The 26,704-nt window shown below is 32.3% G+C and overlaps 1 protein-coding gene across 4 annotated transcripts in view; it reads left to right on the forward strand.

Annotated features, from left to right (window-relative positions):
- The window catches only part of GPATCH2 (G-patch domain containing 2), a 172,436-nt gene that overhangs the window by 12,653 nt on the left and 133,079 nt on the right, over positions 1 to 26,704 (forward strand). For 3 of the 4 annotated variants that reach the window (XM_012745596.2, XM_075997051.1, XM_012745598.3), the window contains exons 3-5: positions 2,965 to 3,026; positions 5,884 to 6,066; positions 6,536 to 6,615. In XM_012745596.2, coding sequence (XP_012601050.1) covers positions 2,965 to 3,026; positions 5,884 to 6,066; positions 6,536 to 6,615 — 325 coding nt within the window. Of the gene's footprint in view, positions 1 to 2,964; positions 3,027 to 5,883; positions 6,067 to 6,535; positions 6,616 to 6,749; positions 11,986 to 26,704 lie in introns of those variants that run through there. The other variant, XM_012745600.3, reaches the window with a different exon arrangement.

A 26,704-nucleotide genomic window follows, 5' to 3' on the forward strand; every position in this document is an offset into this window, starting at 1 on the left:
TTCTTGAAGACCTGTGTGCTAAGGTAAATAGTACGGATTACATTGTATAGTCACTGTGAAGATGTCAGTGAAGAATTTTTAGCAGTGAAGAAACTCAGATTTACATTTTATCAAGATAATGTGATCTTGACAACAGTATTTTGTTTACCTTTGACTAACCTGCAGTAGATCCTTACTTGGGAGGTGAATTATGACCCTGATAGGTAGAGGAAAAGAAGTGTTTGAGAGCATTTTTAAAAGTTGGAATCCATGGAAGAGTGACTAACTATATTTGGGAGGATGAATGAGAAATAGGACTCTGCAGAAAATACAGGAAATGAACAGATTGGCACAAGCGATTGGTATTCATGTACATACATTTGTTCAACAAGCATTTATTGTCATCTGAATACTGTGCTATAAAAGTCATAACAGAAAAAAGTGGGAAGATGTGTTCTTGGAAATAAGCCATAATGACCATCAGATGCTGAAAATGAAAAGCCTTGCTTCTATTTAAGTTCATGTTCTGATATATATTATAAAACACAGTAACAAGTACATGATGTACATGGAGAAACTAGATGTTAATGAGGGGAAATATAAATAAGGAAACAAGTTGTATAGATCCATAAAAATCTCTCAAAGTAGGACAAGGATCATTAAGGACTAAGAGCTGAAAGAAAGGGAATTTTGATTTCCTTGAATCTTTAAGAGAGTGGGCGGTTAGAGAGAGATGAGAGAGGAGATAAGCATACCACTTAGAGAAAAAAACAAACAGAAGGACCAGAGATGGAGATGGAAAGTATTTAGATGGAGACCCACCCATAGAAAGCCTTGAAATCTAAATTTAATCCTATAAGTATGAAGAAGTAATTTTAGATTTTTAAATAGAAGACTGTCATCTTATAATGTATGCATGTGTATATATATGTGTGTGTGTGTATGTGTGTTTTATGAACTATTTTCTTTTGGAATAGTTTTAAATTTATAGAAAAGTTGCAAAGATAGTTCAGAGAGTTTACAAATATCACATTCTCATATAAACTGAACCCAGTTTCCCCTGTTGTTAGTATCATACATTGCTATAGTACATCTATCACAATTAATGAACCAATGTTGATACATTTTAAGTAAAGCCCATACTTTATTAGAATTTTCTTTGCTTTTATTTAATGTCCATTTTCTGTTTCGGAATATCACATTACTTTTAGTCAACCAGTTATATTTTGAAAAGATGAACCAGGCTATATATAAAATAGATTAGAAGGGGAAAATCTGAACTCAGATTAGAAGATCATGGTTAGAAAAAAAAAACCCTTTATCTGCAAATCCAAACCCTGAGAAGCTATGAAAAACTAATTCATTTGTGGCCAGACTTAACCTGATCTGTACTTAATGTGGATATTTATTCATTTAATTGAAAATATATAGATATTAGTATGTTTATAGAGTGCTATCCCAGAATTTCTGAAGTGTTTTAGAATGTACCTTTCTAAAATTTGAATAATTCTGAATTTTAAATACATTTTGCATCAAGGGTTTCAGAAAAGCAATTGTGACCTGAGGTATATATAAGGCCCTTCATTTGAGGTGTGTTCCTGGGGGCAAACAGAAAAGAAATAAAAATCGATAGTAGTTTGGACAGCTTAATAGCAGAAAGATAAAGTTTCTGAAGTGTTTTTAGTATTGATACTACTGTGCATAGAGAGCATATATGTTTGTAAATAAAATATGGATGTGATGCTCTTTGAAAAAATTGTTTTTCTCATTACCAATTATATAATATAGGGAATTTCATATATTCACTTAATATGAAAAAAGTGAAGAAATCTAAATTCAGTTACTTAGAAGAATGTGCCTCTTAACAAGTTCCTATACCCTTCATTAATATTTTTTAAATCAAACAAAAACTGAAAATGATATTTTGTATTTAGAAAGTATATGTGTATTTAGATCTCATCTATAATTTTAATCTTAAACTTTTCATTTAAATATTTTTAAACAGATTCAGATGTCTTTTTTAAAAAAATAAATCAGGATACAGAGTTCTATATGTTAATGGAAAAAGTATTTTAATTAAAAAAAAAAAAACACCTAGGGCAATTTCCTGATTGGTTAAAATTAAGAATTACAGTAAAAAGAAAGTACATGAGAATTTTTAAAGAACATCATTCAGATTTCTTTAGAAGCCAAACCTCTCATTAGATGACCTGTTTTCTTGGTATTTTAAACCAAATAGACTGTCATATAAGCATTGTTTCTGTTATAACTAATAGTGACAGTTTGTTTTAATTTGTATATTAAATTCTATATCATACTCTGAAATTTCTGTGTAAGTAATGAGAACCTGTGTTATTTTTGCACACTCCCTCCTTAATTCTGGTAATGTCCATTATTTTGCTCAGTGACCTTAACTTTGTGTTTTTTTTTCCATGTTGATTTCATGGATTGTCATCATTGTAAACTTTTTCTTCCTTGCAAAGTAATAGAGTTGTTGAGAATTCTTAAGTAATGTCTTTTCTAAAATATTTGCAAATATGGCTATGAAAAGTAATTTCATCCTAGTCCCTTGTTTTTAATGTGCCGAAGAAAGGCTCAGCCTGCTTTTGATTGAGACTTTTCCCATTTTATTGAGCAGTGGTGTTCCAGGCTCAAGCCGAATTGCATGGCATAAGAAAGGAGCAGTAAGCATTTGATGAAAGCAGATAATAAAATGCATCAATTGTGTCAGCACCTCGTTGCAGTCACATCTGGCTTACTGTCAGGGTCCCATTAGATTCCTGTGGTTTTATGTGCCAAAAATAATATGCTCTGTAGTTAATGGAACCAGGATATTTGCAGTTTGATTAAAAAAAATCATCTTATTTTCTTTCAGATCTTTGTTAGTCTTAAATTCTGTCTCTGAGCTGCCATGTCTTTTTAAAATTTTACGACTGAGAGATCAATTGTTCTTTTGATCTGTTTCTTTCTTTTTCCTTATTACAGTGATTCCAGCAGTCTCAGCAGCACTGATGCTGGTTTGTTTACCAATGATGAAGGAAGACAAGGTACTGAAATGGTATTTTTTCTTTCTTTGGAAAAACATCTTCATTTTAAAGTTGTGCTTATTACTGGTTATTTCCTAAGTTGATGACTGCAATTCATTCACCTTACACACACTACTTAGTGTACTAGCGTTTAGTATTGTAGCTATTTTTTTACATGCTAGCTATGGAAGGTGTCCTGTCTTATGACCTAAAGTAATTGATTATCTCCAAAAAGCTAGTATGTGGAGCTAGTAATATTAAGGAAGAATTATTTTCCTTGAGAGTGCTTTACATACCTTTTCAGTTTTGGCTCTTAGCAAGTTTGAAAGACAGTAGTTCTCATTCTCTACCTGATTCCAAATGCATTTAAAACTGTTCAAGCATTCATAAAGGTGGATTTGCAAGTCATCTGTCATTTTTATTCAACTGTGACATTTATTCATTCTATCCAGTTTGTAAATAATTAGATGATTTTCATGAAATCAGTGTTGTAAACTGTTAAACAGAAATGTCTTACAATTTAAATGTTTTTCATCTTTGAAACTTCCTGAAGCTTTTCATACTTTAACATGGCAATATTTTGAATCTGTGAAATATATGAAAACCTCAGTAAGGGGGTAGGATTAATCCTTAATTGGATTAATTACATTTAGTCACATCTGCTCAGATTGTTTCTCACTTTAAACTCCATACAAATCATGAAATTAAACTAATACTTACAAATACTTATCACAAATGTTATCTTCCTATCTTAAGAATACTTTAGAGGAAGGGCAAAAACAGTATCTTTATTGTTTTAAATTATAGATTCATTTAATGATGTTATGAAAAAAAGAAAGTAATAGCTGCCTACACTTTTTTTCTTAATCTGTCCATCTTCTTGGCATTATGAGTAATGTAAATAAAATGATCATTCTTTATTGTTTACTTATAAACCATTCGTCCCAGATAAATAGGCACATAACTAAAATACCATGGACTTTTTAAAGTTGAGATTGTTGAAATATGGAATGTTGGCACTAAAAGTGAGTTTAACTACTATGATAATATACCTAAACTCTTTTAAAAATATAGATTTTTACTTAAGATTATATTATAAGTATTGGTACTGGTAAAGAAATGAAAAACCTATTTTAAAAAATAACTTTTTGACAAGCCTGTCATCTTTGAAAAGCACTGAGTGGCTTAGGTTGATATGCTAGCATTTATTATGAACTTACTGTATTTCACATCACTAAGTGCTTATTTCGCATTTGAGTTCTTAATTAATTTTTTAAAAACTCTGTGAAGATTCCCAGTTTTTTAAAATGAGGCAGCTGATGCTAATAGTGTTAAAATAACTTCCCCAATCTTACAAAACACTAGAATTCTAATTGGTTTGTCTGACTTTAGAGCCCAAGTTTGTAATCAGTAGTCATTTGATTTTCCGTTTAAGAATAAAGTTGTATATCACATCAATAATAAAATAACTTCATTTTTCTGTAATAGGGTTGGAATTCAGATATAATCAGTTTCAAATGACTTTTTTTTCTTATGCTTAAACCTGACCTGTGAAATTTTAATATAACTCTCAAAGTACTGATATGTAAGTGCTGTGAATTGTGCTTTTTTTTAAAAAAAATATTTTTATTAATTCCTCAATTGAAACAAGGTGGTGACTCTAGTTTTCCAAGCACCTTTAATTTTTCACTCATGCTTAATTTGAAATACAGCTGTTTCCTATAAAATCATTTGCAATTGAAGCTTAAGGCTTTTTTTTAGTTTTCCTTTAAAAATGTTTATAGAAGGAGGTTTTAGAAATCAGAAATCTTTCTCTAAAGGGAAACAGTTTATGGCAGTTAGGATGACCCTCTTAGAAACCAGAATTAAAGGTGGCTTCTAAGAATCATGAGAAGAAGACTTTAATGAATCTCAGATCATATTCAAAATGGTATTTGTTTCTTATTTTTAAAAACTGTCTGCCTTCATTTTGTATTTTTGTCATTTTTATACAACTCTTTATAATCCCTTTCTTTAAAAAACAAAATATTAATTGTGCACATTTCAAACTGAATTTTAAATTGATCATTCATTACCCCATGGTTACAATCAGGGATGTTCCCAAAAGTCAAAATTACTGAATAGTGTTGTGTTTTAAAAAATACCTCGCTTGTAGTTTGGTATAGTTTCTTTATAAACTCTGTGGGATTGTCACTTTTCATTTAAAATCAACTTTTTCAAAACTATTTCTTAATGAGCTTAATTTGATTAATTCCATTTAGTCACATCTGTTCATGATTGTTTCCCTTTTACACTCCATACAAATCATGAAATTAAGCTAATTATATACCATTATCAGCTGCAAAGAAAGGGTTCCACAGTTTTATACCTTTTAACTCCTCCTAGGAGATTAAAACTTGTTTTTTCTTGACATGGAAAGGGTATAAATTAAAATGGATTTCTGTACAGTTTTTATGAAAGGATTAACCAGTTTATTAATATTTTTCACATTTTAAAATTAGTTCTAAACATAACATTTTATGTTTTTGTTGATGGCAGTGCTCATCATAGTATTAGAGAACATTTCTTGAGTGCAACTGTGGTATAGAGTAAATGAGTTTTCTTTATAGATTATATGTATGGTTGCCAGATAAAATACAGGATTCCCAGTTAATTTTGAATTTTAAATAAATAACAATTTTTTTTTTAGTACAAGTATCTCCCATGCAGTATTTAGGCATACACTAAAAATGTAATACAGATACTACAACTTATATTAAAAGTATTTCATCTGAAATTTAAATTTAACTACCATCTTGTATTTTTACTGTCTGATAACACTAACTGTGTATTTGGATGATAAAACTAAATCTTTGGGGGATTTCTTTTATTTACACAGGTGATGATGAGCAGAGTGACTGGTTCTACGAAAAGGAATCAGGCGGAGCATGTGGTATCACTGGAGTTGTGCCCTGGTGGGAAAAGGAAGATCCTACTGAGCTAGACAAAAATTTACCAGATCCTGTCTTTGAAAGTATCTTAACTGGTTCTTTTCCCCTTATGTCGCATCAGGGCAGAAGAGGTCAGTAGCGCTGCCTATAACGGGTGGATACAATGGGCTTATGGTCAATCTAGTAATACTCAAAGAGAATAAAGTGGAAATTAGAGAATGTAAACACAAAATGCTATATGAAGACATATGTTGGCCACTAATTCAGCTACTATTTATCATGCTTTCAGATTGTTAGAAATATTGACTTACTTTCTTGCTAGGCCTATTGTGAAAATCTTGAAATGACAGGAAGGTGAATTGGGAGAAAAGAAACACCTTGGATATCACTCTAGTGTTTAAACACTGGATAGTTAACTGCTGACTGCATTAGAACCCTGCTAGGCATTACTTCATTTCTTTTAAGTGTGAGTTTTGCATTTTCCCCAGTAATATGCATGGTGTCCAGATCCACCAATATTAATTCTCTGTTGATAGGATCTTCTTTTTCTATGTTCCAGTGATCATACAATCTTCTAAATTGAGTACTTTGATTTTCTAGGTTTCCAAGCTAGACTCAGTCGCCTTCATGGAATGCCTTCAAAGAATATTAAAAAGTCTGGAGGGACTCCAACTTCAATGGTAGGCATGCTTTTTTTTTTTTGGTTTAATTGTCATGTTTGGAAATGTTTCCATTTCTATGGAATAAAAAGCCACATCCTCATCCTTTATTCACATTCTAATGTTATACTTAAAAATAATCCATTTTTTTGTAGGCTACAAACTGGACCAGTGAGATTCCCCTATAAACCAAATCTTCTAATGCTATTAAATTAGTTACGTTTTGAACATCTGGGGAATGACATTCGAGGGAACCTGGCTCCTGTCCTCTTCCCTGGAGGAATATCATTGAAGTGAGAGCCTCTTTGATGAAAAGATGGGGCTGTTTTTGCTGGAGGACTGGTATTCTTCCTTTTAGTCAGAAGTGAACCTGATTGGGGAGGCTTTCTAGGGATTTAGGTTGGCCCAGGGTGGATAGAAACTACTGTAAATTTTATATATTTTTCTCTTTTATGATTTTTACATTGAATCCATTTATGTATTATTTGCTTTGCCAAAATGCTAACAAAAGCTAGAAAATGAAAAGCTTCCAGATCTAACCTAAGTATTCCTTAATGTTTATATTGTGACTGGTTAAGAATTAATTTTTATATATCTGACTGTTGTAAATAAAAATCATGATGCATTTACATTTATGATTCATTTTTAGAGAAGTCTTATATAACCAGCATTATTTAAAATATTTGCATTTTACTCAGGGTATTTTAACAAGGGCTAAGATGAGTAGTAGGTAAGGTTGATAATCTTGCTGGAGTTTGTATTTTGTTCAGTTTCCTTTCTACTTGGATAATCTGCTCTGTATTACAAACCCATTGTATTTTACAGCATAGTTTTCATTGTACTTCGAAAATCATACTATTCCTAAACTAGCCACAGTGATAACTAGTCTGCACAAGTAGAATCATTTACCTTTTAAATTATTGGTGTTGTCTGATACCTGAAACACATCAAAATTATTATTTTGGCTTAGCACATAATGAAATCATGTGAAAGCTGGTATTTTAACAATTACTGTGTGACCCTGAATCATATTGTCATGTTTAAAACTGAGAGCTGCTTGTATATCCATAGAACAGCAGACCATATGTGTCACTGTGAGTGTTAGAAATACTTGCATGAACTCATTTTCACCAAGCAGGGGGGAAATGTAATGTTTCTGTTGATGATATAATTTAGATACTATACTAAGTTCAGGCCATTTGATTTCTTCAAAATGGTTATATTACAATGATTAATATTTTTATTAAGCTTTGATAATTGATGAAAACAATGTGATTTAATACATGTATTTTTATATTATTGTATGGATTGTTAATTCAGCATTTAATGGCTTACTTAAATATGATTGGAAAAGAAACTTAAAGTTACCATTGCCTTTACCTAAAGTCATTACAATCTGAAAGATTTCAACAAATGCACTCAGCAAAAATCTCCTTTTAGATTGCTTGTCTAAACTGGAGAGAGATTAAAATGGTAAAGTGCAACTTTGAGTCTCTTTACCTTTGCATATTTAAGGTGATATTTAAAGGTACAATAATGTGGTATTGGTAATTGTAAGCGTTTTTATGCTATGTCTTTGGAGTGAAAAGTCATGGTTTTTTCCTGAATTACATAAATGCTTTTACTTTATTTTGTATAATGATTGTCTTTTAGATCTGAATAAGTCACTTTAAAACCTTGGCCTATGAACTTTGCCTTACCAATCATGAATCTAGACGAATGCTATCTAGTTCTTGGTTCAGTTTTACCTATTTTTATTTTTGGTTCACTGCTTGCTTGAGCATAGCTGGGATTTGTAGCCCATTTTCTAGGCTTATTGCAATCTCACTGTGGTATTTTATAGAAGCTATTACAACTGATAGGCTAGCTTCATGGTATTGATGATACATGGCTTAACCATACTAAAAACTGCCTTTCCTCTCTAAATTGTAAAAAGGTGATTAAGTTTCACTTGATGGAGATATACTATATATGTGTGTTTATCATGGAACTCGTGCATTAGGCCATAAACTGTTTTTCTGGTCTACATTTTTTGTATTCAAAATTTTACTGAAGACAATGGGCTCCTTCAGGTCTTTTTTTCTTTCAACCCTGAATTGTCCTTGTTTAGATTTTTAAGTACTGTATTTTTTTTTCTCAATAAAATCTCTGACTTGGGCAAGAAAGGTAAGAGTTCTAATTTGTGCTGATATTTTTCTAATTTCTTGTGCTAAGTTTTTGTTGTTGCTTGTACTGTTCATACTATATAGAACTACCTAGTTTTAAAAATTATAATCTCATGAAACAGTCATCTTTAAACAGTACCCATGACATCTGGTAATAAGAAATGAAATTTAATTACCTTAGACTTTCACACTGGAAAGCCAGATTGCTTTTAAGAGAGATTAATTTTCTGAGCAAAGTCAAACACATGTAACTGCAACCCATTAAACAGAATGGCATCAAAGGGTTTCTTAAGCAAATGAGTGATGACTGCACAAATATAATGATGTAGTATCTTTGAAGGAAGTGACAGAAGGAGAATCTTTTATTGAAATACCAATGTAAAACATTTTTTGGAGGAAAAGTTTTCAGTTGTATTACTGTTGATTCTTGTTATTCATTGTAGTTATATTCTATGTAGTTGCCATGAATACTGAATTGGGGAATACTGAACTATTGCTCCTAAGGTTAGATAGGGTTAGATTCCTTTGAGCCTTGGGTCACATTTTCATCAATCAATGAATACATAACCTTGTTTTATGTATGTTTGTGTTTAAAGACATTTAATACATATTTTTGATTCATTAACATGGCACTCGTGGCCAACAGCACTATAACTCGTGCCCGAACAAAGCTTATCTAACTAACGTGTGTTTTCTCCATAAGGCATATCCCAGTCTTCTTGTGCTTAGGAGCACTAGACAGCACTTTTCAGCACTAGGGGGCAATTTAAAACAGTGAAAAAGCACAAAAATGCAAAATATCTGGCACTAAATAGACCACAAAAAGGACACTTGTTTACAGTGTGAGAGCTGAAACAAGAAGGCAGAGTCATCTTCTTGACCTCAACAGGGAATGCGCATGTATGTCAGTCAACTCACATTGTCACTGCTCTGCACATGTTTCTGAATGATTGCAAAAGTCAGAAAGTGTGAGTATTGATTTAGGGATTGGTTACAAATAAATTTTAGCAAGTAGACCAATTTGCAGATATGGAATTTGCAAATAGGAGTAAGGTTGACTGTATTTAGTTTTGTAGAGAGCAAAGTGATATGAAAAAATTTACAGATTTTGAAGTCAGGCCTTTGTGAATCCACATTCTCATGCTTTTTACTTGTAATTACATTTTGAACCTTATTTTCTCCTTAAATAGGGACAATACTTATACTTTTGCAGAAGTGTTGTCAGTTTGAAATGAGATTATGTGTTCATAATGGGCCCAGCACCATCTCTAGCACATAGCATATATTAAATAAACGATAGTTACTGTTGTCATTATCATTATTATTATATTAAACATAATAGCTGATGACTTGGAAAACATTTGTATCATGGGTCATAGGGCAGAATTTTAGACTTTAGCCTTTTCTGTTCATATTTTATATATAATTTGCCTGTATATTTAATATTTAAAGTACTTTGTATTATAGCCTTTTATGTTTCTCTTATACTCATTTATATTTGAACTTGTCTCTGTCTCTAATGTGATATATGAAGAATGGTTTCAAATGAATTTTAGATTGACAAACCAGTGCACTAAATCTCAAAGCTTAATTGCATACTAAGAAAGTACTCTAAACTCTTCTCCTGACTATCCACCCTCTTCCAATCATTAAGCTATTCATTTTTAGAAAGATGTATACTGTTTAGGAAGTTTGGGTTCAGATTGATCTGATTATTAAAATTAATTGTGTCCATATATATGAGGGGTGAATGCAGAGAGTCCTGAGAATTTAATGTTGAAAGGAATTACTATTGCTGTCCTGTTAGAATTATAAAGCACAAGTTTATTGGTACCCAGCTAAACAGCCTCTCATATTCTCCACTTTTAGGAGAATTAAGCAAATGAAAATTAATTCTAAGGGATGTGCTGGAGCCATTATCCAGGAGATTCGGCCTGAATCTCTTATATTTCCAGAATTTATGCATTAAGCACAATTCAGAATAGTATTTCTCAGAACAGTTCTGGGACACAGTACTTACAAAGTGAACCTAGGTAACTTTACCTAGGCATAACATTTCAGTTCACCAGTAGATCCTATTCCTAAGCATGGTTAAAAAATCTGTCTTTTGTAGGTGAGAGATTTTTAAAATTCTGTTTTGTTTTGAATTAATGGTCTTTCAACAGGTATTATATCTGTCTACTGAAAGTTAGCATTTAAATTGTGTAAAATTGTGTAGTCTATTGAGATTTCAGGAAATAAGTTACTTGGCTTAAAATACAGTACTTGAAAGCTAACATAAGTATTACATAAGGAATTCTACATAAGAGATACAGAGTGTTGTTTAAAAGTTGTAGAATTGCATCTGTCCGGTTTTCTGTATGGTTTGAATGAGAATACATATGGTCATGGTATTCATTGTTATTCTGCCAAAGAAAATGACTCTGATTTGATTGACTTATTTATATGTGTTTATCAAATTTAAATATCTGAAGAAAGTGAACATTACCTCTTAATCTAAATTACCATGCTGTACAAGTAAACATACTGTTTATATTCACAATACAATAATGGCCCTGATCACAATAATTTATATCTGTTCAGAATCTTGAGTCAGTTTGTTTTAGAGAAGAAAGGGAATATTGTAGATATTTTCTTCTTCTATGAAGTAACAGAAAACCAGGATTTCATGAATGGCATTTTGATAATGATAATCATACCGTATTGATTTACCCTGTATTTTGCTCAACTTTTGTTGTTTCTTAGGATACTAAAGTATATACATTTAGTCTGATTTATAATCTTTACAATAGAAGGGCCATTTCAAATGGAGTTAGTTTAAGTAAGGAAACTATGTAAGCTTTTCTCTTAGACTGGTCTAAAAGAAAGGAGAAATTTTATGATAGAAAACATATCTAAAATGATTTTAAAAAATACACACAGTCTTTGTCTTCAACTGTAATTTGGTGTGCTGATTAGTTATCTAAACTTATTGAGTGAAATTCAAAAGCTAAATGCTTTATTTATAACCCCTCTGAATAGACATTATTTGTATCCTTAAAGCATTTTTGATTACTTTGGAGAATACAAGAAGAAAGTCTATTTAAAATGTTGTTATATTTTAAGTATATATCACATATGTTCTAATCTATCATAATAGATATAATGTAATCGTTTACTTTTTATCTTATCTCAAAGTCAGATTGAGATCCTGATTTCACATTAGAAACTAATACTTTTTTCCTAGAATTTATTTTGAGATAAAGTTGATTTTTGTATCATAGAAAAGTACAACTTAATAGAATTATAATAAATATTTCCTTTACAAAAGACATTTTAATGTGATTTAAAATTCTCTATTTTGATGCATTCACGATTTTATATTTCATATCTTATAACTTTAATATTCATATTAATATTTGAAAATATGAATCTAAAAAGTTTTCATTCAATTCTTAACTGTCAATATTAATGTTGATATTCTTATTGTATTATATTTTATTAAAAGTGGAGAAGATACATGTAAATTTATATAGTACAGATATAGTATTATAGTATATCCATTTATTCAAATGACAGTATTTGAATACTTGTTATATTTTCCATATATAGAATTAAAAACCCTTTAGAAAAAATGGTATAAACAGATATTCAATCTTGGTATTTCAATGTTACCAAAACTGACAACATATATTTTTTCCATATATTTAAAATATTTGTCCTTGCTTCTATGATAACTTAGTAGGAATATTGGCTTGACTTCGTATGTTGTCATTGGGTTTATGATGCTTCAGAAATCTGGAACCTTGAAAAGTGAATGTTAGTAATGATAGCAAACACAATGATGCTTACTATGTGCCAGATACTTTTACATGTTATTTATATATTTTAATTAACTTAATCCTCTTAACATCCTTATAAACTACACTATTATTTACAATTTAAACAGTTTATTATAGTTTTTTCCTTTGGCAAGCCAAAATTAATGCAATTCTGAAGTTTCTTCATATTGCTATCGTGTTGCTTATAAATATAATTAAATTCTTATCATGAAGTAGTCTTCATTTCTAGTTACAAAATGCCATTGGCAGTGTGAGTTATTTTGAAATACCCAGAAGCACTCTTTGCCATTTTGAATGGCACTCACAATCAAGATGTGTGCCGGAATGAAAATGATAATTAAAATGTTTCATTGCTTCCGCTGGATTAATCACTGGAACCCAATTCTCCATTTTGATTCTTCCCTTTGTGTGTTTCTCAGATAGTTTCTAGTACCTTCTTGCTGATCTTCAGCATCAGCTAGTTCTAGCACTTTCTGGTCTGCTTTCTTGCTCTCTTTTCAACTTGTTTGTTCTCCCTGCCCTCTGTGGTCCGTCATCATCTCTCCATACTGTTTTGTAATGTGCCTCATAGTTGTCACAGTGCTACGTCAGTTCAGCTGTGATGATATACTCTGTGTTCTTATGTTCCTTTCCTCTCCTTTCTCATGTAACTTAGCAAAAGTCTGGGAAGACCTTTTAAAAGAGGAAGATCTTTTAGCTGGGACTTCAAGAATGAGTTGGAGCTCACCAGCTCATTGGGGATGGGAATCAGTAGACAGAAGGCATGGTTATGGCTTAAGTTTGAAACAGCATGGAATATTTGGGAAACTATGAATCCAGTATTATTGAGGTATACTGTGTGCTTGTGTGGAGGAGTATGTAGCAGGCAGGGTTTGGTTGAAAAGGTGGACAGAGATTAGATCATTATGAACTTTGTGGTCTGTAGAAATGTACGTGAACCCATGTAATCTTTGAGGGGCTAAAATGATCAGATTTATCTTTTAAAAGATGACATGGATAGTAGTATAGAGGCTACATTAAGTAGTTACAAGTTAAGACTATATCAAGAGTCTAAGTTCCATACTTATTCTCCCAGTAGGTAGGATCCATGGGCTAGAATGATCCCTTAAATTTTACTAGACCCGGTATTCTGATTAACTTTTGCATGGCATCCATTCACTTAACAAAGATTTTTTGACACTAGGTATGCTAGTATCAGTAATGCTAGATACTTCTCTAGGCCTTGGGTGTTAACAGTGGTGAACAAGATAGACATCGTCTCTTGGAGCTTACATTTTAGTGAATAAAAATAAACTTTGCTGGGGGATGGAAGGGAAAGTAAATAAATAAAAATGGCCATGGAGAAAATTAAAACAGGGTAATGTGATAGAGAATTATAGGACATGAAGTTAATTAAAGAGAATATGGTTTGTAGGTTAGAATTGGCCAGTCCAGTGCCTCTGCTCTTATAGCATTGTGGGGAAAGAAGCAAGAGTGTATATTACTCAAACCTATTCGTTCAAGAAGTGAGGGTGAGTTTTAGCCATCTCTCCTGGTTCCTGAACAGGTTGACCAAAACTTTTAAATGTCACTGTAGGTTGGCCTGCAAATGGTCAAAAAAAAAAAGTCACTTTTATTTACAAAGTACAGCATTACTACTACTAATTTTGAATTTTTTTGCTTTTAATTTTTTAAAAATTAATACATAATAATTGTACATATATATGGGATACATGTGATATTTTGATACATGCATATAATATATAATGTTTAAATCAGGATAATTAGGATATCCATCACCTCAAACATTTATCATTTCTTTGTAATTTTTGAATTTTTTTAAAAGAAAGTTTTTAGGTGCTAAATATATAGTGCTTTGGATTTCATCATATCTGTTATTAAATTTAATATGTAAGAACTTCCCTACAGAGATTACCAATTTAGTCCCTGCTTTCATGGCTACTTAAATATTGTACAGTGCAACCAGTCTTTTTTTTATTACATTTCAAACAATGCATGGAATTCCATGCTTTCTGCTTTTTATTTTTTTCACTTTTGTTATTTGCATACAGATTCTTAGGTCTTAAATGGCTTATTTGAGATGATTTTTTTTTTTTTCCTGAGAATATGATCTTTGGGCTTTTTAAATGAATGTCTTTAATGGCCTGTGTGAGGTTTTTAAAAAATATTTCTTAGACTAACTATAATTATCATTTTAAAACTTTCCTTCTCTTTTTATCCTAAGAAACCTTTGAAATTGGTTCTAAAATGCTTTCTTTATAAATTAAGACTGCTGATTGATTGGCAACCGTATGACACCACAGATGAAGACTCAACACCTTTCCTAGTTGCCTTTTATTTTTTTTTTTATTTATTTTTTTTTTTTTTTATTTTTTTTGAGACAGAGTCTCGCTTTGTTGCCCAGGCTAGAGTGAGTGCGGTGGCGTCAGCCTAGCTCACAGCAACCTCAAACTCCTGGGCTCAAGTGATCCTTCTGCCTCAGCCTCCCGGGTAGCTGGGACTACAGGCATGCGCCACCATGCCCGGCTAATTTTTATATATATATATCAGTTGGCCAATTAATTTCTTTCTATTTATAGTAGAGACGGGGTCTCGCTCTTGCTCAGGCTGGTTTTGAACTCCTGACCTTGAGCAATCCGCCCGCCTCGGCCTCCCAAGAGCTAGGATTACAGGCGTGAGCCACAGCGCCCGGCCCCTAGTTGCCTTTTAAAATGGTGGTGACATTGCCAGAGTCCCCATTATTTTTCTTTTTTTCTAATCAAAATCAGGGAAACTGAAATGTTGCAAACATTTTCCCCTCTAAGAGGCTTCAACTCTGGTTTTCTGCCTTTTATGTTGCTGCTAGAATTATTCTGATGGTCTATAAAACTCAGTTTTCTAATTTTCCTTCAGATATGTCAGATATCTAATATCAGGAAAGTTCAAAATCAATGAAGGGTAGAACACTTCCAAATAATATTTAACAAGCACTTTCTATACGGAAGTCACCTGCAAATTCTCCAACTGAAGGTCAATTTGAACAACAGAAAATTCACAAAGAAATCATAGAGATAGAAGGGGTTCCCTATATTATAGTTAGTTAGTAAATACCAACTGGATATTTGTTGCCTATCATCCAGGAAAGAGATTCTAATAAACCAGAGACACATGCCCGCAAGTACTTATCTGTGTCTTAACCCAATAAAACTTGTAAAATTTTTGTTTTAGTGAAATCACAATTACCTGAAACAGTAACCAATACTTAATGGCGAAAGTTCGATGACTTAACAACTTATGCCATTAACAGTATAGCTTCTTCCTCTTGTAACTTCATATTTAAATCTGATGATTGGTTATATAGGCAGTTTACTATTAGTGTTGCATGTCAATATAGTTGGAGCATTTATCTTTAGGTTATAATATAATTGTAGTAACATTTAATAGTATGTACTTGGTTTTCTTGAGATCTTTTAGATTTGTATAGATTTTACAGTATATAGTCTAGAAATTGTTCTTTAAAAACTGAAGTTATTATTTAGATTTCATCTCATTTCATTTACATATATCCTTGATAAACTCATCTAATTTGTATTTTATACCATTTGTCAGATAAATAAATAAGTAAATATGTTACATTTGACTCAAAAACTTGATGTCTTGTTTAATTGTGTTTTCAGCCATAAATTTCTTGGTTCAGTTGTATGCACATGTAATGAAAGCTTATGTTGTCTTCATTGTGTAAGGGGCTGGGGATATAAAATGAGAAAGATGTCTTTCTCCACAAATACTGTATAGTTTAGTAAAAATTGCAAAAGGGAAAGCAAAAAAAGGAGATCTAATATTTGTTAAGAAAAGCATTAATCCTAGGTGGTTTTTTGTTCTTCTACTTAAATTTTGGTTTTATATGTTATCTTTGGCCTCCTCCACTCTTTCCATATCTAGACATATCTGTGTCTTCTTTCTTTATTTGTTATATCAGCCTCTTCTTTCAATTTCATCAGTTTCTTATAACTTTTCATTTTGGTGATCCTCTCCCTGGTCTCTCTTTTGATTCTCCTGCCTCTAATCCATATCACATGTAACTCCAAGTAAACATTTCTAAAGCATGGTTATGCCCATGTCACTAACTACCCTAAAATAGCTTTCACTGCCTTTATAATAAAATCGAGATTTGTTCCTTTCTACCTTCCCTGCTCACCTATGACCTACAACACTTCACTCCTTTGTAGATGGTCTTGTTTTCTCTGTGCCCCCAGGCCTCCTCCAGTCTTCCAATATCAGGCGTATCCATTTTTTTCTTACCATTGCTCACAACAATGCACTCCTCCTTCTTCCTGTTAGAATCATGTCCTTCAAGGAACAGTTCAAATTCTATAACTTTTCTTTAATACCTTCCCCAACTCTTCACAGTTCCAAGGTCACTCTATATTCTGCAATGGCATTGCACCCTCTGTCTCTGTCATTCATTCATTCTTTAATAGGTAATCTTCTATTTATACTGTTATTCATCTGTTTACTTTTATATTGTATCTCTAATTACATGTAACACCCCAGTGATGGAGGCCAGCTCTTAGCATATTTTTTAAAGTGTTGGTGGTAATTTACTGAGTAATACTATATATATATATATATATATATATATATATATATATTTTTTTTTTTTTTTTTAAGAGAAAGGGTCTCAGTCTATTGCCTAGGCTAGAGTAGAGTGGTGTCATCACAGCCCACTGTAACCTCAACCTCCTAGGCTTAAGTGATCCTCCCACCTCGGCCTCCTGAGTAGCTGGGACTACAGCACACATCACCACACCTGGCTAATGTTTTTTTTTTTTTTTATTTTTAATTTTTTTGTAGAGATGTGGTCTCACTATGTTGCCCAGGCTGGTCTCAAACTCCTGGCATCAAGCCATCTTCCTGCCTCTGCCTCCCAAAATGCTGGGATTACAGTCATTAGCCACCATGCCTGGCCTGCCATATGTTTATTAGGGAGTTTTCCACCATTAGTTACGCTGGCAGTGCAACCTTAAGGAACAATATTCTTCCTGACCAATATTAGTATCCAGGGTTTTCATTGTTTTTAATTTGTCCTTTTATGTACTTCATGAAATGATAGCATTTAAAATTCTATTTGACAGCACTAAAAAGGTGATGGGTTCCTAGGGTGCAGACACAGGGCTTGTTGACCTTCTGGTTGGGGGAATCCTTAAATATTGCTATCCATAAGGATTTCCCTTTGACCAATTGCAGAGAGATTGACACTATGCCTCAAGTCACGTAGGGTGAGGGTAGGATGGAGTCCACTAGCCAACATTTTTTTTTGCAAGCAGAGGACAGGGAACATTCAATGTGCAGACTCTCGCTGAATTTTCAGTGGTCCGTAGGAATGGCTCCTTTCTATTTAATAGTTGAACATTTTCATATCACGAATTTTGAGCTTCTGCTGGGTGTGGGTAGGGGTAGTAATATATGGTTGTGCGGGTGAGAAATGGGATCTGGGGATCAACTTTTTAAATAATACACTATCCACAAATTGCCTATTTAAGAGGTATCCACTACCTCCAATTACTGAACTTTTCTGGAGTCTGGTGCTTCCATGAGCTTATTTTTTATTGCCACCCTCTCTGCACCCTATTGCTGGTAGAGAAAGCTGAGCATTCAGCCTCACATCTTTTTGATTTTCATCTTCTGTGATTTTGTTGACATATCTTGTCTGCTGGTATCTTTTTTCCTATTCTCTGTATCCTTGTAGAAGTATGCCTTTGTATTATTCTATTGTCATTATAGTGGGGCGTTGGGAGGGAGCCAAAATAAATGTAAGGTCAATGTGTTCTATGTGGGAAGTCCTACTTAGTATCCTTTTCTCTTAATTTTCATTATTTAAAAAAGTAATATACAGGTTTTAAAATTCAAATAAGACAAAAGTATCCAATAGAAAGTTCTTTCCAATGTCTAACCCCTTCCACACTTATTTGTGCAAATATAGCATCTATTACTCTGCACCTTGCTTTTTTCACTTTAACAAAATGTCTGGGCTAGGCGTGGTGGGTCACACCTATAATCCCAGCACTTTGAGAGGCAGAGGCAGGAGGATTGCTTGAAGCCAAGGTGACAAGAACACTTGAGCCTAGGAGTCTCAGGTTACAGTGGGCTGTGGTGATGCCACTGCACTCCAACCTGGGTGACAGAGCGAGATCCTGTCTCAAAAAAATTTTAAAAATTGTATGATAGACTGTAGATCATACTTATATTTTCATTCATTTGTGCAGCTGCATAATATTTCATTATATAATATTAGTAAATATTTGGTTTTTATATCAGCTTTTATTTTGTATTAAACTTACATGAAAGGGCAGAAATATTTGATTACTATTAATTATAATGGATAACATTTATTGAGTTCTTACTATTTGCCAGGTAGTATTCTAATCTCTTTATATATGTTAATTCATTTTATATTGACAAAGAACCTGATGAGGTCAATATTATCTTCTGTCCATTTTGTAGACCAGGAAACTAAGGGACAAATGACTTAAATGACTTGTTCAAGGTCACAGCTATTCAGGATTTAAACTCTGGTCCTGTTGTATAACCATCAAGTTATACTACTTCCCCTGCAAGGGTAAAAAATATATTTCATATATGTATTTTTTCCAATTAATTTTTAAAACTTAAATAGACCTAATGACCCACTAAAATAATATATCTCAGTCAGATATTTTGGTAAATTTAATGAATATATTGGGGAAGTCATTGGATCAGGTGTGTGTTTAGTTGATCAAATTAAATCTATTGAATTGTGAACATGTTTTATTTTTCAGTGTAATAGTTTTTCATCACGTAAATATGTTCTCCATCTTTCCTCTTTCTTCTTCCACTTCACCTAACTTTTTCTCTCCTATCCTTTGGTACCAGTTTAACTTGGGTTCTTACTGACATTCAAATTTTTAGTAAACTTGAGAAAGTTTATTAAAAAGTAAATTGTTCTGTTGCCTGTCAGTTAAGTTTTCTATTCTTTTCTATTCCAAATGGTTAGTGACAACAGTAAATATTTAAATATCATTTAATATTTTATAAAGAGTAACTTTATAGAGTCCATCCCTCCTGTTGTATAAGTACTATTGTAATCCCTATTTCATGGGTTCACAAGAAGATTTTCAAAGACTATTACCTACATTGGGAAGGATCAGTCAGGTCTTCTGAACTTCAGTTCTTTTACAACTTAAAATTTTCAGAAATTATAGTTTTTTCCATATTGCTAGCTGGAGCTAGAGAGTGATTTTGCCTTTTTGAATGTTAACTTTTGAAAATACTGTTGAGACTTGAAATTTCCCTTTCTTATCACCTTGTGAAAGTTGCCTGTTTCAAAATTTGATTGGGTTCTCCTTTTTGAGGAAAGATTTAGGACTTTTGTTGTTGAATCCATAATTTACTCTTTTTAATTTTTGCAAATTGTATTGATAATTTAATTCAAGGCACAAATTTAGCGATAGCCTTTTTCATATATACTACTAATATCAGACCAATTCCCCTTTCTTTTTCTTCATATAGCTTCTCAGAACACTAGCGCTTGCCTCCCCAACTTTTAGAACTACTGACTGCTTTTAGGAAATACCAATGAATCTAACTCATTTCCTGGTTGAGCATAATCTCAGAGTCACCCTCTTTCCTCAACAAACTAATGTAATCATATGTTTGTTATTGAAATGCCTTTACTTTCCGTTGGAATGCTCCTTAAAGGTGCTACTTATCTGGCTGACTGCATGAGTTTTCTTTTGTCCTATTTCTTCCATTATATAACTCCAAGTTTCACAGTGTAGCACTATGAAGGGCAAGAAAGAAGGGCAAAGCAGACACTTTCTATATGAAAAAGGTACCTTTGTACACACACACACACACACACACACTTTCTTCTTACATTGACTTATTTATGATTGGCAATCCTTGATTTCATTTTGTCATATGAGAACATACTTATTTTCTTAACACTTATAATCATAAATTCCATTAAAAGTAAATTAAGATATAAAAACATATGAAGAAATTAGATGTTCTAATCATGAATATATAGCATCACTGTGTCTTAAGTGAATTGCAGACTTCCTCATTTCTGAGCTGTTTGTTTTATATATAGATTAAATATAGATAATGACTCATTTGATAGTTTACTTTATTACTTTGATATATCTCAAAGTATCACATATGATTATTGTCAATAATTTGGATTCATTAATAACCAAAATTAGCATTTCATAAATTAAAATTTAAAAGTTAGAATTTGATTTTGTTTAAAGTCAGTTTTGCTTCTGATGGTTATTTTGATTTAATCATAAAATATACATTTTTAAATGACAGTTTTTATTTTTAAGCTCACACATTAATTATAAGAATGTTTTGTAACTATTCTAAATTATAGTTAGAAATGTTAGGTTTTATAGGTGAATCAGTTCATTTTTGCCTTGTGCCTCACTTGTATGAAAAAGTATGAGTTAAATTTATTTGTTGGGAGCAAATATTCATCACATATGATATGTTAAGTTTAAAATTTAGTTTTAGATTTATGAAGGATTTAGCCATGTAACTACAACATATAGATGTTCAATAATTGCTCTGCTATATAACTAATACTTTGTTTTGCAATAGTATGTGATTTAGATAATTATTAGATGGTTAAACTGCTTAGAAATTATTTGCATACTCATTAGGATTTATTACCTGAAGGAATAAAATTAAAAGATTCTAATCAAGTATCATGTTTTAATCCTTAATTTTTATTTTGCTTTGTTTTCCAATAAGGATGCATGTTTCTGGCTGAGAGTGAATTTTACCTGCTCTTTTAGGTTAATGCAGTTCTTTAGAAAAGCAGATCTATTCTAGCTATGTAATGCATTTTATTTAATTTTATAGTTTTTATGATATCATATATTACAGATTGCCAAAAATATAGAAAAATTTTAGAGAACATTTTTGGATTTGATGGATTACCACTCTTGAAAGGGAAACAAAACACTAAATATTTCTAATCCTGCATTATTTACCGCATGGGTGGTTAAATGCTACTTTAAGCCTCATAAAATTAAAAGGGAGAAATCTGCCAACTGTAGCAGGAATTGGATTTAGGAAGAGTGGTACAGAGCCAAAATATTGCTACAGAATTAAATGTCAAAAATCTTCTTTAATAGTAGATATATAGTTCACAGTGCTTGGTTATGATTAATACATTTAATCTAAATCACTGAAAGTTGCACTCTCCTTTTCCATAAAATACAATAGGACACAAATCAGTTTTACTGTAGATGGATAACAATTGGAAAATAATGCATCTTCCCGCCCAATAAATTGTCAGTTATACCTTTTAACTAAAATCAATTCATCTTTCCAAAATTTATTGCAATTTCTAATAATAAATCTCCTCAAATGTTTATTCATTTGGTTTTTGATACATTTGTGCCACTTTTGCTATGGTCTAATGTTTTCTCTTTTGATTCATTGTAAATTAGAAAATCTATTTTGAGTCAATTTTCTAGTTAAGAAGTTAAAATCTATAACCTAGCACCTTTTCCACTCTCCTTTGTACATTTTAATACCCTTGAACTTGAACTTAAATGCAATCCTGTAAATTCTTTTTAGAAGGAAATTAAAAGACTTTTCAATGTAACTTCTTGAGTAAGGGCCAGATTCATAAAACAAGCACTTAGGAGGTTGTTAGATGATTCTTGCCATAGATCCATTTTTGAATCAAAAGTGGGAGAGGCAAGGATTCATAGTAGTTGTTCTATCATTTTATGTAAGTATTTGGTACAAAGAAGAAAAATACCCAATTGAATTAGGATCAGGGTCAGATATTGAGCCTAATGGGAGCCTGCTTTTATTTTCTATGGATAGCAGTAACCCAGAAGTGGCATTAAAAAGGAACAGAAATAATCAGCCATATTCTATGCCTTACACAAATGTATTCTTATTAACCTCCAGGTGTACATTTTTAATCTCTAAATATACATTTTCAGATTGTGCTTTCTTATTGTGCCCTAAGTGTATGAAATGAGATTGGGTTTCCATATACACTACATTTTAGGCTGTAGTTATCATTTTTTTAAATGCAATACATGATACATGAGCATTTCTAATTCTTTATACTCTTATATTAGATTTTTCCGATATCATATGAACACTGACTCTTGTCATTTTAATTTTGTACCTTTCTTCACTTCTTCATCAGTGAAGTCATATTGGTATCCCTTTTTATCCACCTTTGGCTCCATGCTGCTATTATATAAAATTTAAAAATGAAAGTGAGAATTAGTTTACTTTTCCACAAATTTAATAAAAATGTGTTTGAAATCAATATGTTCTGAGACTTGGTGTTACACCTGTATTTTTTAAGTTATAGCAACCAAAATTCTAAAATAAATTTTCAGAATGGATACTATTAGAAATGAAAGTGACATGAATTTGACTGAGACTGGTAACTCATTAGCAACTGTGTGTGGTTGCTAGCATATAAGATGCCATATGATTAATTTAGCAGTTAAAAAATATAATTTGTGTAGCCATAGTAGCAAGAGTAGAATTAATTATTTGGGCTGACTACACAGTGAGGAAAACAGATGTTTTCTAAGGCAAGGATCAGAAATTAATCTCCGGTCTTACTTGTTCATCTAAAAATAGTTGTTTTTTTAAATCAGTGAACTTATTAATTTTTTGATATATGAAGTCTTTAATATAAAATATATTACTTATTTGGACTAACCAAATTAATTTCTGTATTAACAAATTATGAGTTTTAATAAATTTAGCTAGCTATAAAAACTTTAAAAATAATCTGTGACATATATATACTTCCTAATTTGTTTTTCCCATCACAATAAAAAGTAAATCAGATAATACTCCTTTAAATAAAAAATGATAAACTAAAATGCTTACACCTTTGTTTTAAAATGCTAATAATAGTTTGTAGTGGTTTCCTCTGGTTATTTTATAAATATTGGTTAATACAGAGTCGGTTTATTGCTGAATGTTTAGGTTTTCTCTATTATTGTCCATAATGAAGACTTTAACAATAATTGCAATGTCACGATTGTCATTTTTGCATAGGTAGTGTTCAATTTTGTAAAGCACAACAGGTTTATCATACCCCACCTTCCTGCTGCTGCTTTTTTTTTTTTTTTTTTGTACACATTACTGAGAACTTCAACATACCCCCTTTCAAAAGTAGAGGTTAAGGTTAAGGAGAAGATAAGTAATTGACATGACTAATAAGAGACAAAGCCAGGGTCCAGTCTGCTGATTCCTGGTCAAGTGAATTTTTCTATTTCCTCCATCAGCTTCTCTGATCTGTTAATAGTTGAATGTGAATTCATCCTACAAACTAAATTTTTCTTAATGTTTTTAATCATAGTTTTAGGAACTATTACTATTCACAAGCAAAATGAGTGTTTTTAAACAGGTCACTTAGTAAACTGTGTATATTTACTCAGTTTTCTAGTTCAACCTCTTGGCCATTGATATAGCCTATGCTCCCTGTTTAATCTTTCCATCTCTACTTTCTTTCACACCACTATCAACTCAAACTCTAATGTGATCCTTGTGACCCTTTTGACTTCTAATTTAAATCTTGTAGTGCCTCCTCTAATGAAATATAAATTCCTTTTCTTCCAATTCTAGGTCTTGACCATTAGAACATATTTTTCCATTTTTATATCCTACTTCTCTCCAATTGATGCATCCTGAATGTGCCTTGTACTTTCTGGCTTTTGTCACTCTACTCCTACTGTTTTTACCATTTGAAACATCACATTCCATGTCAGTCTGTGCAAATCTTGCTCATTCATCAAGGCACAACTTAGTTACAACCTCATCTGAAAACTTCCCAAAAGGCATCTCTCTTCTCATTCAGAGGCATCTGTCTCTCCCATCACTTCATTGCTGATGGAACTGTGTTTTAGCACTTGTGATATAGTGCAAAAAGCAAAGGACTACAAATCAGAATAACTTCTCCCAGATCCATGATTTTCTGGATCCATGATTTACATGATTTACTGTGTGACCTTGGAGAAATCACTTTTTGAGCTTCAGTTTCCTCATCCCTAAAATAGGGATAATAAATGATAAGATTAAATAATATATATAATAGGACTTTGTGAACTGTAAAGGGAGTACAAAGCTTTGGAGTACAAAGCTCTGCCTTCAGAGGCCAGGAAGATAATATACATGTGTGAAGTAGCTTAGTGTTAGGGATTTATTAGCATGCTAGAAAGTGCATACTCTGGCTGAGGATACTCAAATCCAAAACGTTTTAAGAACCTATAATGGCCAAAAAAGGGGGAAAAAACTATTTACTGGCTGAGTACTGCTGCATTCTTCTATACATTATCTTCCCTATCCAAAACCAAAGCTGAATAAAAGCATCATTGCATTCCCACAAAATACTGCACGTTGCAGGTATTTAATGCACTGTGGGGGGTGACTGGGTAAATGGATGACTTAAGTAGGTAAGTGAAGTTTAAATGTATAATGTGGGAAATAAGATGTTGGCATTTTAAGCTTTTTCCTGATAAGCAAGCAGGAGGTATAAAAAAGACATTGCATGGGCCATAGTTTCTCTTTTGGTCCTCTAAGTGAAAACATTCTCTGTATATGCAATGAATGCATAGTTTTGCCTTAACTCCTTTTCAAATAAAATTAATTGATTACAGAAGCATGATTATGGTGGAGAACTCAGACATTTTACTGCAAAGATCTCATTTTCCCTGTCATCTCTACATTGTTGGGCTCCAGTAGACTAAATAGATCAGTAAGTTTGAGTATAGTGTCTCTTCCATTTAATTGCTTTTCCGTCTGAAGATCCTTGACAATTGACTGAAGACAATCCTAGTGCTTGAGATTTCATGATTGTTTTCCCTGGGATCTGGGAAATGTGTGCTGTCTATTTTCTCATTTTTAGGGATTTAAATATATCTTATGTGTTAGGAGCCATGTTTAAAACTTGTATTTGGATATAGTTAATTCTTAGATCTTTCAAAAGAAGGCAATATAGGATTATTTCAACAAGAAGATAAAAACCAAAGACCCCAAAGACTCTAGTGTGTCTACACTTTTCTTTGTATTCTTGTCATATTTACCAGTGAAATGACCATTTCTGTGGTGTCTCCTCGAGGATACAGAACTTGAGAGCAGTCTTGCAAAAGTAGGAGTCATCATCCAGGTGAAGAACAGCAGAGTAGGCACTCTAGACAAAGGGAAAAGCATGAGCAAGGACTGATGGCATGAAGGAGCATGGTGTGTACTGGCAGCCATAGGCAGATAGGCTTTCTGGAATGCAACTTGAGGAAGAGGTAGTGGCATGAGGGAGAAGAGGCAGGAAGGAGCAGGCCATAGGATGCCTGGAGATTGGACAATTTCATGAATGTAATCAGGTCCTCTGGAAGATAAAATTTAAATGACTTGACATGACATATAGGTTCACATTCTTTAAGATATAAGAGAAACCACATCTAATACCACCAAACAGGATTAAATAACTTCTGCTTCTCAGATTTTGAAATGATTGGTCCCATCTGGAAGGCTCATTTATTACCTCTTTCTGTTACAATGCCCTGTTCATGATTGCTCAGTTTTTCTCCTTCATTGAAAGTGTCCCAAAACTGCTCTTTTAAGTTGTTTGCAGTCTAATTCATGTAAACAGATGACTTTGCATAACTGTTGTTAGTCGCATAGGTGACTGTATTTTAGTTGTGTTTAAAATGTATACTATTGGTTTTATATGTTCATAGTGGAATGGTAGAATATTTGTTTAACTTGTTCTCTCCATTAAATTGTTATCTCCCCTGGGGAGAGGTGGTATATTTTGCCTAGTGATGACAACTGACAATAGTTTATGACTGTTACTTGCCTTCAAATCCATTATTTTAGGAGGCTATATTCTATTTCAGTTGTTATATACAGTGGTTTGCATGAATGATAATACTAAGAAATAAAGAACCATAAAGAAGACATTATTGAGATAAAGATTTGCATGCTATTTCATTTTATCTTTTACAATATTTCAATTTTGAAGGGCATTTAATTATGATTGGAAAGTTTTAGAGAATGTCACATACTGGATGATGTCTTATGGCTCAGTTAAGTTTTAACGGTCAAGTACTTTAT

The sequence above is a fragment of the Microcebus murinus genome, chromosome 23 (assembly GCF_040939455.1).
Source record: "Microcebus murinus isolate Inina chromosome 23, M.murinus_Inina_mat1.0, whole genome shotgun sequence".
NCBI lineage: Eukaryota > Metazoa > Chordata > Mammalia > Primates > Cheirogaleidae > Microcebus > Microcebus murinus.